This window comes from Cadophora gregata, assembly GCF_030347475.1.
Source record: "Cadophora gregata isolate MNR1 chromosome Unknown scaffold_8, whole genome shotgun sequence".
In the NCBI taxonomy this organism is placed as follows: Eukaryota; Fungi; Ascomycota; class Leotiomycetes; order Helotiales; family Ploettnerulaceae; genus Cadophora; species Cadophora gregata.
The window spans coordinates 1,485,437-1,501,454 of NW_026695931.1; the positions used below are offsets into that span (position 1 = coordinate 1,485,437).

At 49.1% G+C, this 16,018-nt stretch overlaps 6 protein-coding genes across 6 annotated transcripts; 3 read left to right on the top strand and 3 right to left on the bottom strand.

Annotated features, from left to right (window-relative positions):
- Positions 1-713: 713 nt before the first annotated feature.
- Positions 714-4,207, bottom strand: SPT7 (Transcriptional activator spt7; the record flags this gene model as incomplete). The annotated part of the gene is made up of 3 exons (XM_058507653.1): positions 714-1,883; positions 1,930-3,074; positions 3,124-4,207. The coding sequence occupies 3 exons, from the start codon at positions 4,205-4,207 to the stop codon at positions 714-716; spliced, it is 3,399 nt and encodes a 1,132-aa protein (XP_058356823.1).
- Positions 4,208-4,559: 352 nt separating this feature from the next.
- On the top strand, positions 4,560-5,879 carry ONS95_014004 (uncharacterized protein; the record flags this gene model as incomplete). The annotated part of the gene is made up of 2 exons (XM_058507654.1): positions 4,560-5,194; positions 5,260-5,879. The coding sequence occupies exons 1-2, from the start codon at positions 5,170-5,172 to the stop codon at positions 5,877-5,879; spliced, it is 645 nt and encodes a 214-aa protein (XP_058356824.1). The 5' UTR covers positions 4,560-5,169.
- Positions 5,880-6,326: 447 nt separating this feature from the next.
- On the bottom strand, positions 6,327-8,316 carry ONS95_014005 (uncharacterized protein; the record flags this gene model as incomplete). Its single annotated transcript, XM_058507655.1, has 2 exons — positions 6,327-7,672; positions 7,938-8,316. The coding sequence occupies 2 exons, from the start codon at positions 8,314-8,316 to the stop codon at positions 6,327-6,329; spliced, it is 1,725 nt and encodes a 574-aa protein (XP_058356825.1).
- A 640-nt stretch (positions 8,317-8,956) lies between these two features.
- ONS95_014006 (uncharacterized protein) lies at positions 8,957-10,310 on the top strand. The gene is made up of 2 exons (XM_058507656.1): positions 8,957-10,160; positions 10,208-10,310. Exons 1-2 carry the CDS (start codon positions 9,163-9,165, stop codon positions 10,254-10,256), a joined length of 1,047 nt encoding a protein of 348 aa, XP_058356826.1. The 5' UTR covers positions 8,957-9,162; the 3' UTR covers positions 10,257-10,310.
- Positions 10,311-10,716: 406 nt separating this feature from the next.
- On the bottom strand, positions 10,717-13,829 carry ONS95_014007 (uncharacterized protein; the record flags this gene model as incomplete). The annotated part of the gene is made up of 3 exons (XM_058507657.1): positions 12,247-13,829; positions 12,014-12,193; positions 10,717-11,960 (listed from the first exon to the last, which is right to left on the bottom strand). The coding sequence occupies exons 1-3, from the start codon at positions 13,466-13,468 to the stop codon at positions 10,717-10,719; spliced, it is 2,646 nt and encodes an 881-aa protein (XP_058356827.1). The 5' UTR covers positions 13,469-13,829.
- Positions 13,830-14,221: 392 nt separating this feature from the next.
- Positions 14,222-15,240, top strand: ONS95_014008 (uncharacterized protein; the record flags this gene model as incomplete). The annotated part of the gene is made up of 3 exons (XM_058507658.1): positions 14,222-14,448; positions 14,498-14,758; positions 15,147-15,240. 3 exons carry the CDS (start codon positions 14,222-14,224, stop codon positions 15,238-15,240), a joined length of 582 nt encoding a protein of 193 aa, XP_058356828.1.
- Positions 15,241-16,018: the final 778 nt, after the last annotated feature.

Consider the following 16,018-nt stretch of genomic DNA (forward strand, 5'->3'; position numbering starts at 1 on the left):
CTACCACTCACCTGGAATTCCACAGTGCCGAAGCAACTTTACTTTATAGCGATCATCCACCCACCCGTCAGCCACAAATACCACGTCCAGCCAGCCAACCCATTGATCCATTGCATTCATACCAGACCAAGCCAGTGCAGTAAGCCACCCCAAAAAACATCGACAGACGATGCAGATCGTATCATATCATCCGTGCCGTGCCGTGCTATTCCATGCCATCTTACGCGCCGCCCAAGCTCTGCTCTTCCCGAAAACAAAAAGCAGCCCATTCGAAACCCGCGCCGGAACCTGAGGTGAGGACAGATTCGTAAATGCAACGTAAGAAGGAAAATATAATATTAATGAAAGGAAAATGTCTGGGATCGTACAGATTCACAAATTAACTAAATTTTGCCTGCCATGTTCATTTGAAAAGGCAGACGAGAGAACGATAGCAAACCTCCCTGGTGTTCGCGAGCGAGGGAAAAGAAGAATAAATCATTGACCTGGCCCGACACCCGCAGATGCCGCCTCCCATATGTACTTGGCGCCTATTGCCCGCTCATCGTAATCCATGCGTAACGAGTGTGATGCCAAGGGTGGTGTTCTATTCAAATCCATATAGGCGGAGAACGAGTGTTTCTATCAACACAGGAGCCATCGGATCATGTGTCCATCCACTCGACTCTTGATGATTGGTGCTGATGTACATCCTTATCCAATCCAACGTCTCGTCACCTTTCAATACTCTCTGGACTCATCATTCCCACGGCACTGACATCGTCTTTCTCTGTGTTACTCGCGTTGCCCTGGGAACTTTCAGCCCTTTCCATAGAGACAGGCCCGCCATTGGGAAGAACTTTGAGTTTCTTTGCCGATCCCACACCTGGCTTCTCTGGGCTACCATTGACACCAGTCTTTGCGCCAGTCGCGGGATCCACAGCTGTGCCGTTGTCAAGCTTCTTCTTTTTCTTCGAGTTACCCGACTGCTCCTTCTGCGGTCGCTTTCTTGGACTGGTGATCTTTCCTGTGGGTCCGAGACGAGGCCTGGATGGCCTTTGCTTGACGGGTAGTTCTTCGTCTTCGAGTAAGGGAACGTCTCCGTTGGCATGAAGTTTTGCAAGAAAGAAGTTTTTGACCAAACCAATCGCACCTTGAATATTATCAATGGTAACAGGTTCCAGTGGTGGTAAGGCGTCGAAAATCTCCGCAGAAGCATTCTGTACAACAGCGCTTGGTTGACTCTGGTAAAGTCTGGTGTGGAGGAGATGTAGAGGCACAGACAGACTAGACATCCCAAACTCACTATCCAGACCTAGGGCCTTGAATCCGAAGAAATCTTCACCAAGCTCTTCGGCGAAGTCGCCACCTACGAATTGCTCGCTACCATCCTTAAATGCACCAGATCCATCAGCCCCTCCATCAGCGAGTGCCGGTCGAAGCAGATCCGAAAGATGAGCCTTCATGCGATCGTGCATCACTCCCAGTTTAGTACCAAGACGTTCGATGTCATCTTTCACGTAGTTTTCCAGACCCTCAACATCCATACCATTCTCGCTGAGGGTGTGAAGGACCACTTCTTCGTCGGTGAATCGTGGCTGCCATTTCGCGCTTGTGTCCGGCGGTGCTGTAATTGCCGGAATTTTCGGCGTTTCTCGATAAACAATGAAGGACTGTGCAAGTTTGGTAAAGAAATCCCCCGCAATATCAGTGATGACATCCAAAGCACTTGGCTGTAGCTCTTCAAAACCAGCATGATAACAGAGCTTCGCAATAGAGCGTTGCATAGCGGCCTTGCAGACCCATGTTGCCATAATCGGCCCGTCATCGGAGGTGACATGAGGCTCAATATCGGCTTCTATGAAAGGTTCCGGCTCGTACTTGGGAAATTGATTATTGTACATCTAAAAATGTCAGTACTGAGAATCTCACGCCATAGCTAGAACCTACTTGTGCCTGCAACTGCATCTGTTTGATGACGCCAATTTTTGAGCAGATTTTTCTCGTCTCTTGCATCTGCCTCATATTGGCTTCGACTCTCTGAGCCAAAACACTTTTGGGCGCTTGGAAGTGACCACTAGGAACCATTCGAAGAAATTCTTCTCCTCGATCTACAAGTTGACCATCCGCATCTTCGATCCACTGTAACTTGGGGTTGATTTCCGGAATTGCTGAGAGATAGTCGTAGTAATCGGGGATCATCCGTTCTTCTTCACCTTCCATACCTTCAGCCAGAGTCTCTACTCCCTGAATGGCATCTTTGGTGTTTCCGTTGGCACTCGAGCTGGAAGGATCTGTTTGTGCTTGCTTTTGTTGACGAAGCCACCTTCTCATCCCTGCCTTGGAGCGAAGCAACGCTGGTTCGTCAGGGTTGAGTTTGTCTCCTTTAAACAGTCGGTTTCTCTCCTTGGCTATAAGTGCTCGGTCTTTCTTCGTCACTTGCTTCCAGATCTTGTACTCCTCGTCTTCTCGGAGGTCATCCGCAGCAGCACCGAGGGCCTGGCCGAGTGATATGCCGTTGATCGATGGGCCATCAATATCTCCATCGGCTTGACTCCCATGTCCAGCGACTCCATTGATTCCACTAGGCGTTATCGATCCAACTGGTGGGGTTGCAAAACCATTCTGGCTGCCATCGAACCCAGCTTCAGATCCGTCGTTCCCAATGCTGCCAAGTAAGCCATTGAGCTGGAGAGTTGGCTTTTGCTCAACGCCAGGTGTGCTTTCTTCCCGAGCCTTTCTGACCTTTGTGCCTTTTGCTCCTGTTCCAGCTTTGCGTCCTCGAGAAGACATGATTGGTTCATCGTCACTGTCGTCACCGGCATCATCTTCACCTCCATTCTGCTTGCGACGCTCCTCGGCTTCAACTTCAGCCCTCGGTCGAATTACAAGATCCGGAATCAGAGGTACTAGCTTTTCCGCTTCTTTCCTCATCGAGTTTGCATTTCGCCTTAATGGGTGCTGTATGTCACCGTTGTACTTCAGACAGTTACTCCATATCAGGTCCAGGTCGTCAACAAACTCTTTCTTGGATTTGTACGTCAAAGTTTTGAGCTTCTTGGTCATAGTTCCCAAATCCATAGGATGCTTGATGACTGGTTCTAGTTAGGTACTGTCATCGGAAGTGGATTCGGTATTTCTTACCATTGTAATAATCTGGGGCCTCTCGTTTATTCACGCGGGTGAGAAATGGAGCTGAATACTCTGTCATGGCCTTGAGTTCACTCAGGACCTTTTCCGCAGCTTCGTATAGTTCCTCCTGGTGTACATTCTCCTCACTCGCCCATTTACTTCTATTCTTCCGAACTTCGTTCATTAATGAACGCAACTCGGCATCCGAGGCTCGAACTTGATCGCGCTTCAGGTCGATCCGCGCAATAAGATGCTTCAGTGTCAAACTCGAGGCACCCAAATTGGCACTGCTCAAGGATCCGTGATGTTCACCATTTGGACCATTAGCGTTATTGGTATTTCCTGAGTGATCCATTTCCGCATCAATTTGCTTCTCGGACTCCTCCAGCTTCTGCTGTTCTAGCATAGCGATGCGGTCGTTCTCCAATGTGTAGAAAAGTGTATGGAAGCTGCGCTTTGCAGCCTCCTCTGTAGCCTTCTTGGCTTCCTCCAACTGCTTGCGCGCATCTTCGGAGGACTTGGGTTCTGCCGGCGCTGTAATATCTTTATTGGATTCGGCCTGCTTGGTCGGGGATATGTCCGAGGACACAGGAGAACTGCCGGATTTCGAGGGGGACAGTAGGGCATTTCCATTCTTGTTCTTCAGCGGTGATTCCTGACCTCCATCATCTTCATCGTCTTCGTCGTCGTCATCGTAGTTGTCCTCATCGATGGTCCGCGCAGACTTCTTGGGTGCTTGCTCAACCGCGGCAGCTTCCACAGCGGTGGATTCCTCTATCGCCAATTGCACATCCGCCGCCGAGTTATCCTCCGCGGGATCCTGTTCCCGCAAGCCTTTATTGCCAAAGAGTCCCGCGATTTTGGCTTCTGATCGCAGATATAAATCCTTGAAAAGCTGCCGCTGGGTTTCGGACTCGTCCGCCATGCCATCATCGAGGCCGCCCGCAATACCGGGGTCGTCCATTATAGCATCATCGGCGCCCGCGACACTGGGAGTCGAGCTGTTGTCGTGATAGCGCAGTAGAGACTTGTTGCTGTTACTGTTGCCCAGAAACTGCGATTTCTGCCATGATTGTCCATTCGATGTTCGCGACATGATATCCCCTCATGAGCGAAGCGTTGGCAGCCACCAAGGGTGGATTTCGACGTGAAAGCTCCTTCAACAGGGTCTCAGGGTTGTTGTCCTCATCGAGTCCTAATATGCGAAGCTCGAAAACGGATGGATTTGATGGTATGGCGCGTCCCTGATGAATCTCGTCGCGACGAGCTTTTGAGGTGTCGTTGAAGTCGGGCTGCAGCCGACATCAGCCAGGGGGCAATGAGGTTAGCGCATCTGTCAAAGTGCCGAATTCATTATGGGCATTCAAGACAATACATGTTAATGATTAATTATGCAACACAATAGCAATTATGGACACATTTCCCAATCACATACGCTTTCCAGAGCCTTTTTCTTTCAGTTCGGGGCTTATTATTAAAGGCTCAGATCGAGATCATGGCCGGCCACTTGCAGAAAGTTCGCTTATCGGAAGGCTGAATATGACAATGGCACATGGCTGGGACAAGTCAAAGGAACAATGGTACCGCTGTTCCATGTTGCAGAGATACTTGTGCGGATCATTACATCTGGAGACATTCCCGTGCTATAATTCATTTTCCCCGAAGACCATGAAGCGACATACAGTGTCAGTAGGCATCGGCTGTTGCAAACCCGTATGACATCTTTCCTCGCAAGCCACGTTCACTGCGCCAGCTCCTCACCTAACAGCTTCCCTTCCCTCCATACAGCTCCAGCTACGCCAACAATCAGAGTCTCCAACGAAAGACACCTCCGAGACTTAATACCAGAGCCTGGGGCTTGAACCATCAAGAAGTAAACTAGCTTCTACCTTGTCCTCCAACTCCACCACCAGCCAACTTGGGTGCCTCCTCAAACAACCACAATTCTACTCTACCTCCAAGTAGCCTCAAATATCCTCACATACCGCTTCTGCTTCAGCACTGAGAAACACTGAAATGCTAAAAGCCCTTCCACAATCATAAACACACAATTTCATCATGAGAATACGACTTCCGTTTGCCGGTTCGTTCCCTCTCCACAGCCCAACCACCCCTCAAGCAAACACAGAGCTGACTTTACAACCCCAGGAGCATTCCTCTTCCTGGCAGCCACAGCAGCCTACGCTGGCCTCTCCTCCCTCCAAGTCAACTCTCTCATAAATGACAAGGTCCTCCACTTCGTCACCTTCTTCATCCTCACCACCTGCTTCTACTGGATCCTCGACACCTCCCGGCGCCGCACCCTCAACCTCACCCTCGTAATCTGTACTGGCCTCCTAGGCGTCGGCTCAGAGTTTCTACAAGGCTTCCTACCCAATGGCCGCGAATTCGACTTCTACGATATAGTGGCCAATGTGGTTGGGAGTTTGGGTGCGCTGGGCTTGAGTTCATGGTATCATTTGCGCATGTTGGAGAGGAAACGATTGGCGAAGCATTATCAAGTTGTGCCTGGAGAAGAGGATCTCGAGCTTGGTGAGGGTGTCGGCGCGCAGGAGAGTGGGGAGGTTAGAAGGGAGGGAGGGTCAACTGTGGTGCCGAGTAGGACATTGGACGAGGAGGTGGATAATTGGGATGAGAATCTCGAGGATGGTTGGGACGAGGATGAACATACTGCTGGTACGGACAGTGCGGAAGGAGAGGGATTGAAAACGCCCAGTGCGAGTAGCGCTGGTGACGTGGATGGCGAGGCGAAGAAGAGGGCTGATTGATGATGTGTTACGATATGATGTATTGCCTTTCTTGGCCGGAGTTTGGAGCGGATCTTTTCACGTTTTTCCATTCAAGGGTTCAAATAAAGCACGGGTGGGATGTTCAAGTATCAACTTATCTGTACGCATGTGCTCCGCGGCCGAGGCCATTCGACTGGAGTTCTGTAAGATGCAAACAGTTTCAATCAACTCTAAAGCGCCCGCGCCTATGTTCTCAGTGCCCATTGGAACATGCAAAATTCCAGTGCGCAAAACATTGAGTAGTGTAGCAAGCGCCTCCTGAGGCAGTCAATAGGTTCAGCCTGCTTCGAATGGACCTCTGAGGGTTTGTTGGTTGAGGAAGATCTACAGGGCTTGCCACCATTTAGGAGTTTATGATTCGCAAAATTTCATTGTCTATCAAGCAATCTGGAAGACTTAGCAAGATTCCGATTTCCAGGTTTAACATCACCACCCAAAACTCTCGTCATGAAACCAAACCTCCCTTCCCCTTTTAACCCACACCCCGACATGCTTCCTCAACTCCCTCGCCATACTCTTTGGCCCACAAACAAGAACAGCCACCCGCTCTTCCCTTCCCATCCTGAACGCCTCATTCACAATCCCCTTCAAATCTGGCCTTGTCCTCCCTCCTGTGACCCTAATACCCTTGATTTCATCATCTCTCGCCAAATCTGCCATTTCCACGCTGCCATCTACAGGCAAGAGTTCTTCATCACCATGATTTTCCTCAGCGAGAAACCCACTCGTGAGATATATCTTCAGATTGTCGTCTTCAGGCAGAGCATCTCCAGCTTCAGCATCAATCGCCCAGCTAGCTTCGGCAGTCGACCGCATCGACCAAGCGAACGTCGCTCGGTCTGGACTCTTGCCTTCAGTAACAAGCTGCTCTTTCAGAGAAGTGTAAATCGGCATGATGAAGGTGGCGCCTACACCACCTGCCACCAGCACAATCCTGTCATAGTCTCTCGCCAGGTTCGGGAAATGCCGACTTGACCCTAGGGGGCCCTCGATATTGAGAGGTGGGCGGGCTTTATTTAAACGAGAAAGATTATCAAGTGCTTTCGTCGTTGGGCCCTTCAATGTACGTAGTACGAGAGTTACCCCGTTCTCCGAGACGGACGCAACGGTAAATGGGTTGTAGCAGAGGTCATGGATGGACGGAGAACTTGTCTTTGCTGGTGTGCTCTCCGCTGGGATTTGCAAGTAGACGTGTTGGCCTGGAGAAGCTGCAAACCTGTGAATCTTGGACTGCGGGACTGGGATGGTGAGCTTGACGAGCTTGGTGTTGGGAATTCCTGTGACAGTTGCGAATCCTGTAAATGTGTCGAGCTTTCTGCATACAATGTCAAAGACGAATAATGCCAGGGCCTCGACCACGTATATTCGCAATGGCTTAGCGTGGAAGAAGAGGAGTGGCATTAGAGTGACTCCTATGACAAGATGGCATACGAAAAAGGCTCTGTAGCTCCATCTGCGGACGGTTTCTAGACTTGTTGTGACGAGGAGAGTGAGCATTGAAAAGCCAAGTACGCCAATGATGACAACAGGAGCTGCGAGACGCTTTTGTAGGACCCCTACTTGGACGAAGAAGTTCATATACCATGATGCGTGGCAGACTAGGATACCGTATATAACTCGGCCGGAGACTCGATGCCATCGGTTGAGATCTTCGTGGGAGGCTTTGAAGGCGAGTGCCAGCGGTGAGTGGAGCGACTTCATAGAGAGCATGTAGTGTAATGGTAGCTGGGAAGCTGCTATCACCCCGAATCGCTTGGTAATATGGAGGTAATCTTTGATGTATTAGCAAACATTGTTTTGATCTTTGGACTAAGAAGGCGCCGGTGACCAGATCGTGACTGGGCATGATGTTGCAGGATCCGTTATCAAATAAAATGCAGCTTTCTCAGAAACAGTGCAGTATTCGGGTTTATGATGGGATTTCCGAGCGGCAATGAAGCAAGTAGACAGAAGTCGAGAAAGTGGCTGGACCTTGCCAGGGACCCCGTAGAACGCAGAAACATGACAAAATGAATATAATGGAATAAAAGAACATACCATCACCCGTCTCTTTCACACACAAATACAATAAATGACACGACCAAGTAATCCCAACAACCCATTGACCTCGAATTCCCCAACCCTTCGCAATCTCTCCTCCCAACCACCACTTAACTTCTCTCCACTTCGTGACCAGACCCCCCCTCCTAGAATCCCTTTCACGCTTCGAAACCGGCGAACTTGGAACCTCAGAATACCTAACCTTCGACCTCTGCCTCGCAAATGAGACCCAGAGGGCTAATCGGTAGAGCTGGTAGCATAAGATTGGGATGAGCACGGATAGCTGCGCGTACACGCCATATCGATCGAGGAGCGTACGTCGCTCGTGCTTTTGCTCTTCTGTGAGCTCGAGGACTATTTTGTAAGGCCAACCCATTGCGATGATTGTGTATTCCAGCAGAACGGACCAGGTTGAGATGACAAGTGCTGTCCGTATATACAAGTCACAAGTCTGACCTTTGACGCAGTGAGACGTTGCTTATCAATGCTTTGGGCTCTTCAATCCGTACTCTGTCCAGGATAACTCAAATCCTTCTAAACTCGGAACAATGAAACTCTCAATTATTTGGCTTAGGCCAAGTACGATTCCTCTGAGAGACTAGTCGAAGCGCAATCGGGATTGACACAATATCTTCTCCAGAGATTGTGTGGTCTCCGAAACTCTGATACTGATTTCAGAGATGCAATTCGAAGTGTCGGGTTGGCTGAGTCGGGAAACAAGAGCTTTGGCGAGTCGATTATTCAACAGGGGTCAAGTGGACAACACAGCCAGTGCGGCTCCAAGCTAGGACCATTGAAAAGATAGATATGGGGAAAGTACAAACTGTTAAAATTCAGATCTATCATATGTACGATTCAAGGATCTAGATGTACTTGATTAAAATTCACATTAGCTTTCTAAACATATATTCAGCGCTCAGAGAATCCTGATATCAGACGTCCAGTGCTAGACCAAAGATTCCGATGCTCTCACAACTAAATCTTTCATACTAGCAACGTATATCTCAGCCCGCATCTACGACTCCATTATTACCCACGGGAGTGCTGCAAGCCCCGTTAAAGAGCGGGAACGCTAACTACAATCCCTGTAGATCTCGTCAACGTCACGAAACAATTTACTTCTTTCCACACACGTACCATGCACAAACACCAAACGTTTTCTCTGAGTGTCTTTCCTTCATTTCCTTCTCAATTGTATTACTTTTACCCTTAACCCCATGCAATGAACACAACGACCCTGCGCGGTATGCGCACCGCCTGTCATTACCAGCGCATCCGATTTGGCATCGCTCCACGAATATCTTCCTTCGGCGGTCGTTCCCAATCCCTACAATTAACATCCCTCTTGCTCTTCCGCTATGCCTCAACAAGCACTGTCTCTAGCAATAGCAAAACGGTCACCTCAAAAGCTCACCCTGTGAATGGCCCCATCACCACCCTCCCAGCACCCCTCCAAACACCCACTCGACAGCCCTCTCAATCTCTCCCAGGTTACCTCTTCACCCTTGGCAAATCCTACCTTGCCTTCTACAAAACCGGCATAAAGAACATCTACGCCAACTACAAAGCCTCACAGCCCATTCAATCCACCATCGACAAGAAACATACCTCGTCCCTGGTGGCAGCAGTCAAAGCTCGGTCCTTAAACCGCTCGGAATTTCAGCTGCTCACGCGCAATTGGCATGATGTCAAGCGTGTGCCGATGTTCGCTTTGGTGTTAATCATATGTGGAGAGTTTACGCCTTTAGTGGTTATTGCTATGACCTCAATCGTGCCTTGGACATGCAGGATACCGAAACAAATACAGTCGGACAGGGCGAAGCTTGAGGAGAGACGAAGGATATCGTTCCGGAATTTGACAGCGAAAGTGCCGGAAAAGCAAGGCGTGGAAGCTCTGAATAGGATGCAATTACTGCATATCAGTTGGAGTTTGGGATTGTCTTCTAGTGCGTGGGATTATCTTGGAGGGCAGTTGCCCGGCTTACCCACGGGGATGTTGAGAAGGAAGGTGAAAAGGAGGGTGGAGTATTTAGAGATGGATGATAAGTTGATTGAGAGGGCGGGGGGTGTGAAGGATATGGATGTCGAAGAGGTTAGGATGGCACTTGTGGAACGAGGAGTAGATGTGCTGGGAAAGGAGTCAAAGGGCTTAAAAGTGGATTTGGCTGCCTGGTTGAAGTCGAGGGAGAAGATTCCGGTTGAGAGGTTACTTTTGACAAGGTACGTTTTTCTTGGAGAGGTTCACTTGAGATACTAACCACTACCAGGCCATCAGTATGGCCCGTCAAAGCCTCGGATGTGAAAGTAAAATTATGAGACTGGTGAAATCATTCACTTTCAGAAACACGAAGATGTGATGTAATTGCTTGCGTGTTAGCAAGTGCACTGGGTGAATCTATGGATCAATGTTTGCTTTGTACAAAATTTGGAGTAGAGATCTACATCCGTAGTCGTCCGCAAACAGTGGCGTTCGCATTTGTCAGACTGGCAGAAAACGAAGAAGAGGAGATGAGTTCATGCAGGTTCACAAGAATCGCGTAACGTGGAACTGTCCTCCGATGTACCATCAAAAATTATCACAGCCGAAAATCGTGAATCTTTTTCAAATGAAACAAATGAACCACAAAGCCGGTAATGCCAAATGGCTCGAGGAAAATTTCGCGACAACAACGATCTAAACCCATCCCTAAACTCCACCCGAAGAAATCAAAAACGCTCCAGCAACGCCACACTGATATGCATGACTGTTGGCTCCCATGTAGTAAAGTGCCATTATTCATTGCCGGAATCTAGCAAGTTGAGCCATGATATTTTGGACTTGTTGCTGAGGTGCTGTTTGCGCAGGTGTTTGTGTTTGGACTGGTTGTTGTGCCGGTGCACCGTTACCGAGAAGCGAGGCCAGAGCCGGGTTAATGGCAAGATTCGCGTATGGATCAGCAGCAGGTTGGTGTTGGGGCTGAGGTTGGGGCTGAGGTTGATAGTTTTGCTGCTGAGGTGGTTGTGGTGCAAATCCACCAAGGAGACCGGCAAGATCAATCGAGGAGTTTGCGGCAACAGCATGATTGTTCTGCTGCTGTTGCGGTTGAAGAGTACTCAGAAGCTTCTGCAATGTAGCATTGTCCAATTGCCCAACCAAGCTAGCAAGGTTAGGAGTAACTGGCGCAGGAGCCGGTTGTTGATAGGGGGGTTGGACCGGAGCATACTGCGGTGGAGCGTATGCTTGAGGTTGATGGACTTGTGGCGGGGTGTGCTTTGCGCGGATGACAAGCTCAGCAGCAATTTTTGGATCAAGATCCTGGTACTCGTCGAATCGAACATTGTTCGCTCCTCCTTGGCGGTCAAAGACCTGAAGCGAAATTTTGCTCTGATTTTGAGATCTCATGTCCAGCTTCGAAACGGCATGGACACCTTCGATGATCTGTCGTCGGATAACTGCTTGAAGCGGAAGTCGTGGACTGAGGAACATAACTTCTACGTTTACACCTCGGCTCCGCATCTCAGACTCAACCCAGGAGACGAATGCCCGGTCGAGTTGATCCAGTAAAATAATTTGGACGTCAGGAACGGCTCTAGGATCGCGTCGAGGGATTTGAAGATCCTCGTCCTCCAAAGCCTCTCGGGCTCTAGGACTCAAGCTTCTCTCTCTATATCGTCCATTATCCCGATTACCATAGCCTGCAGGTGGAGAGCGGCTTCGGCGTCTCTCGCGGCCATCGTAAGAGTCCCGACGAGGAGGATACTCATCGCGACTGCGTGGATTTCCTCGGGGCGGGGTTACTTGTCTGAGAGGCCGATAATCATCCCGCATACGCAATGGGCGCCCATATTCATCTTGGCGCATGGGTTGCTGTCCAGAGCGACCGTCGTATCGATCTCCGTTCCGACCTCCTTGTGGATGGCGGCCACCACGGTCAGGCATGCTTCCTCTGGAATAGTCAGGTGATCTCGATCTACGCACAACCGTCGTGGCAGTGGATGATGTGTTACGAGTGCTCTTCTGTGGCTTCGAAATTTCCAGATCTGAACGACAGTTAGTAGATGTTTGAAACTGAATACTAAACTCTGCGACATACGCATTCTCTTCCCCCTAACTTCTGCCCCTTGTTCTCGATCAAGAGCTGCAAAGCAAGCCGAGCTGTCATGGAATTGGACAAAGCCGTAAGCTTGCTTAATCGAAATCTGAGCAATCTTTCCGTACGGGTGGAAAACGTGGAATATATCTCGCTTTGTGACCTTCTCACTTGGAAGATTTCCTGTTCAGAGACTGTCAGACGTGTCTCGAGGATCCAGAGCGCTGTTTACATACCTATGAAGAGTCGAGAGTTCAAAGGAAATCTATCCCACAGTCCTTCTGTGACATACATGCGCTCATTGTCAAGGAATTCATCGTAAACTTTCTGGACCTCCGGACCCCATTTCGCATCTATTTCATCAGCCTCTTCCTGAGATTCAACGCTTTGAGTCTGCTGACCTTGAGCAGCAGACAAACGATTGATCTGGGAACTGGAAGCTTGGTTGATGGGACTAAGTACGGAGGGTGGCGGAGGCCGGAATGATGCAGTGGGTGGAGGGGGAAGCCCGCTTCTAGGATCAGTAGACGTACCTGGAGCACCAGCAGCAATAAGAGCTGAAGCAACCCCAGGAGGTCTATATGAGCTAGCGGCGGTTGGGAGACCTGGAGCATTTGCATGATATTTTGGATGATCATCATAAGGTCGCTTGTGGGGAAGATTAGGGCGTGGAGGCAAACTCGAATGAGTGGGGAGCCCGGAGCTGGCTTTTGGGATAGACGCAGATGGCTGGGTAATTGGATTAGTGGCAGCAGTAGTTGATTCATTCTTTTCGGCATTGGCTGTAATGTTGTCCAACAGCTGCTGAATGTCTATGTCGCCACTCGCAATGGCTTCATACGTGTGAGGTGTGGTTTCTGTCGTATCCATCGGGATTGGGGCTGTACTGGCATCAGAGCCTTCGGAGGCATGGGCGGTACTTGGGAGGGTAGAAGGGCTGGGAGGGATGGGGATGGCAGCTGGGCCCGGTTGGAAAGCATTTTGGGCGATAGAAGTGTCGATTGAGGGAACAGGAGGAGAAGATAGAGTAGTCTGAGCAGGTAGAGATGTTGGCTCTGGCTCAATGTTTGCCTGTGCTATATCCCCACTATCTGCGCGTTCTTCTCCCTCAGAATCGAATGTCATAGCATAGTCGTCGCTGACATCTGAACTTTCGTTGACAATTGTATCCTTCTTCTCTTCCATTTCCTTCTCTGATTCTTCCTTGTACGCGTCGGAAAAGCTTGACTCGGCTGATGGGGAATCGGGCTTCACTGGTATGGAATCGGAAGAATGTTCTGCCGTCGCAGCTACAGCTGGGGAGGGAGGGGCAGGATCAAGGTGCGTCGAAGTCATATTGAAGATTGGGTCGGTTTGGTTTCGAAGAACAGATATGTTGGATGGCTCGACTGGATGGATTGGAAGGGGAGAAACCGGCGACAAAGTCTTTGTATGGAACTCGGGAGTCTCTTGTGGCATGAATGCTTTGCGCGGCGACACTGGAGGGCTGGTCTGAGCAATCTCAAGGCGAATGGAGCTGCAGGTAGTCGAGGCAAAGCTCCCGAACTACGATGAGAGTTTCTATGGGTAGGGGTGGGCTCAAAGCAGTGAAATGAAAGGAAAGAGAGGTAGCGAAGTAAGGGTGGGTGAGGCTGGATCCGGCGTGGAGTCGAGATTCAAGGTGACCGAGAGAATCCTTTTGGCTGAAGCGTCAGGGAAGAACAAGAGGGTTTGTTGACGTCGAGCGTCTCTTATAAAGCTGGTATTTGTGCATCAGCTAGGCATTCATTGTTGGCAAGAAGGCTTTGCTGGTTGTTCTGGTGGTTTGATTGAGGAGGGGAAAGAAGCTTTCGAAGATGACAAGCAGAATTTAATCCTTGCGCACGTTTGTCAGTTACGTTAGCTCGAGTGGTGCTTTGCCGGAACTAGACAAGCGCGTCTTCCTGCGATCTTTACCTCTGGTCGCTTCTACAAACCAGATCCATCATCAAACTCAAACTCCTCTCGCATTTCTGGCGCAGGTCCTGTGGCGATTTTTTTTTTGACATTGTCTACTGAGTGAAATGAACGCTGCATAGTTTGGGCTGGTTCTTGAGCGTGGGGTGGCAGTGGAAGGGTCACCCGCTATCTTTCACCTCCATTTTTCTTACCATCTTCTTGTCATATTTGACTTTCACCTCGTTGCAAACTTCTTTGCAATCGTTTCAGGGCTCGCTCAAATTCTCTGCTGCGATGCTTCAATGCCGCGCTATACAGTCCCTAATTCCTCAGCTTCGAGGGCAGCTTTCGCTCGCCCAAAACTGTAGAGCCCATTCATCGCATTCTGGGCACAGCGATGCTTCAGACCTCGATACTGCACGAGACTGGTTTCAGCGTTTCAATCAATCTACCATTCCGGTTAAGATAGGGCAGACTACTTATTCTCGCTCGTCGGGGCCTGGCGGTCAGAAAGTCAATAAGTATGTATTGCAGACACAGGTATTCAAATGTGTTCTGACTGCCAGCTAGAACGAGCTCGAAAGCAACTACTGTGTGGCCTCTTTACGCTCTTCAGGGTCATGTTCCGAAAATCCTCCATCAAGGTCTCCGAGATAGCAACTATTACGTTGCTTCATCTGATTCCATTAGTATTCAGTGTGATACCACCCGCAGTCAGATCGGCAACAAAGAGGAGACATATGCTCGGCTCCACGACGAAATCACTCGGATCTACAAAAGGAGAGTTCCTGGTGTCACATCTCCGGAGCAGAAACAGAAGATTGAGCATTTGTAGGTACCATTTCAACTCGCCACTGTGTAGTTTATTATCAGCAATGTCCAGCGAGTGTATTTACTCTTCTGTGGCTTATAAAATCATTGAGGTAATACCTGGACATGAGGCATTCGCTTGCATGGTAGGGATTGCTAAGGTATGAAGAACCACATATGTCAAGTGCAGATTCAACAAGATATTGAGGCCAGACTGTTTAATGTAGGAGAGAGTCAAAGCAATCAAATCGTGCCAAATGCCTCCAGAGAGAGGCCGAGACTTTTGATAATGTTCAATGCTCCTTTTCAAGAACAGGCATCTTCCACAATTACCCAAACTCATCTAAAATAATATTATCTACTTGTCTCACTTAAAAGAGGTTGGCTTCTAATTATATTGTCTCTTTAGGAAGAAAGTCGAAAATACGGTCAGACTCAGGATTAAGAAGATGCACAGCGACAAAAAGCGGTCACGGAGCAGCGGAGGCAACCATGGGGACTGAATTCACAAGTACCCGACTTGGTGGAATTCTTTGATGTAGATGAACTGGAGGTGCAGATCCCGGGGGACGATTTCAGTCTTGTACGAACTGTCTGACCATTATATCTGAAGCTAATGTTGGATTTCAGATGTTCCACTGCATAATTACTCCACTCCAATGATACAGAACTCGATGCGAGTCACCAAGAAGCAATCCACTGTTATTAGTAAGAGACTTTCCCTCAAAATCTTTTCGGTGTACCAATTTCCAACGCCAATCGAATTGAGTTCTCGGAGAGGTGAAAACGTGAGCTCCTCTGTCCAGAAGTAAGAACACCAGCTTCGTATCCTGGAGATAATTCTACCATCGGGTCAGAATGCTCAGGAGGCCATACCTGTGATGCTACCTGCCTCTGTTGGAGCAAATTGTCAATCGTGCCAGGATTCATGTTTTAACAGGGAGACCGATAGAACGGTGATGAAGCGTTTGATTCCTCCTACAATGATGTAATCATTCATCGATATGGGGAAAATATGTAAGTTTCTGATCCCGATGACTTTGTTGCAGCCTGAACTGTTGACTGCTTTGAGGTCAGCGAAGTTCGTCTGCACTTCAATTGCGATATCTACAGGTAAATCTCTAGGCTCAGGTTCCCGAATACTTCCAGGAAAGCTTTGAGGAGCCTCCTCCAGTAGAGAAGGAACTGGTGGATGTCATATATATACCGCCTTGGGCAGCAGAAGTTCTATTTCAATGCATTCATGCCGCACAGGCATCACAGGCATTCAACGCACTAGGT

Excerpts from the sequence above, each read along its gene's own strand:
- ONS95_014006 (XM_058507656.1), top strand. The coding sequence starts at position 9,163 with ATGAACACAACGACCCTGCGCGGTATGCGCACCGCCTGTCATTACCAG. Across the intron at positions 10,161-10,207 it reads GAGAGGTTACTTTTGACAAG|GCCATCAGTATGGCCCGTCA; the intron begins GTACGTTTTTCT and ends AACCACTACCAG.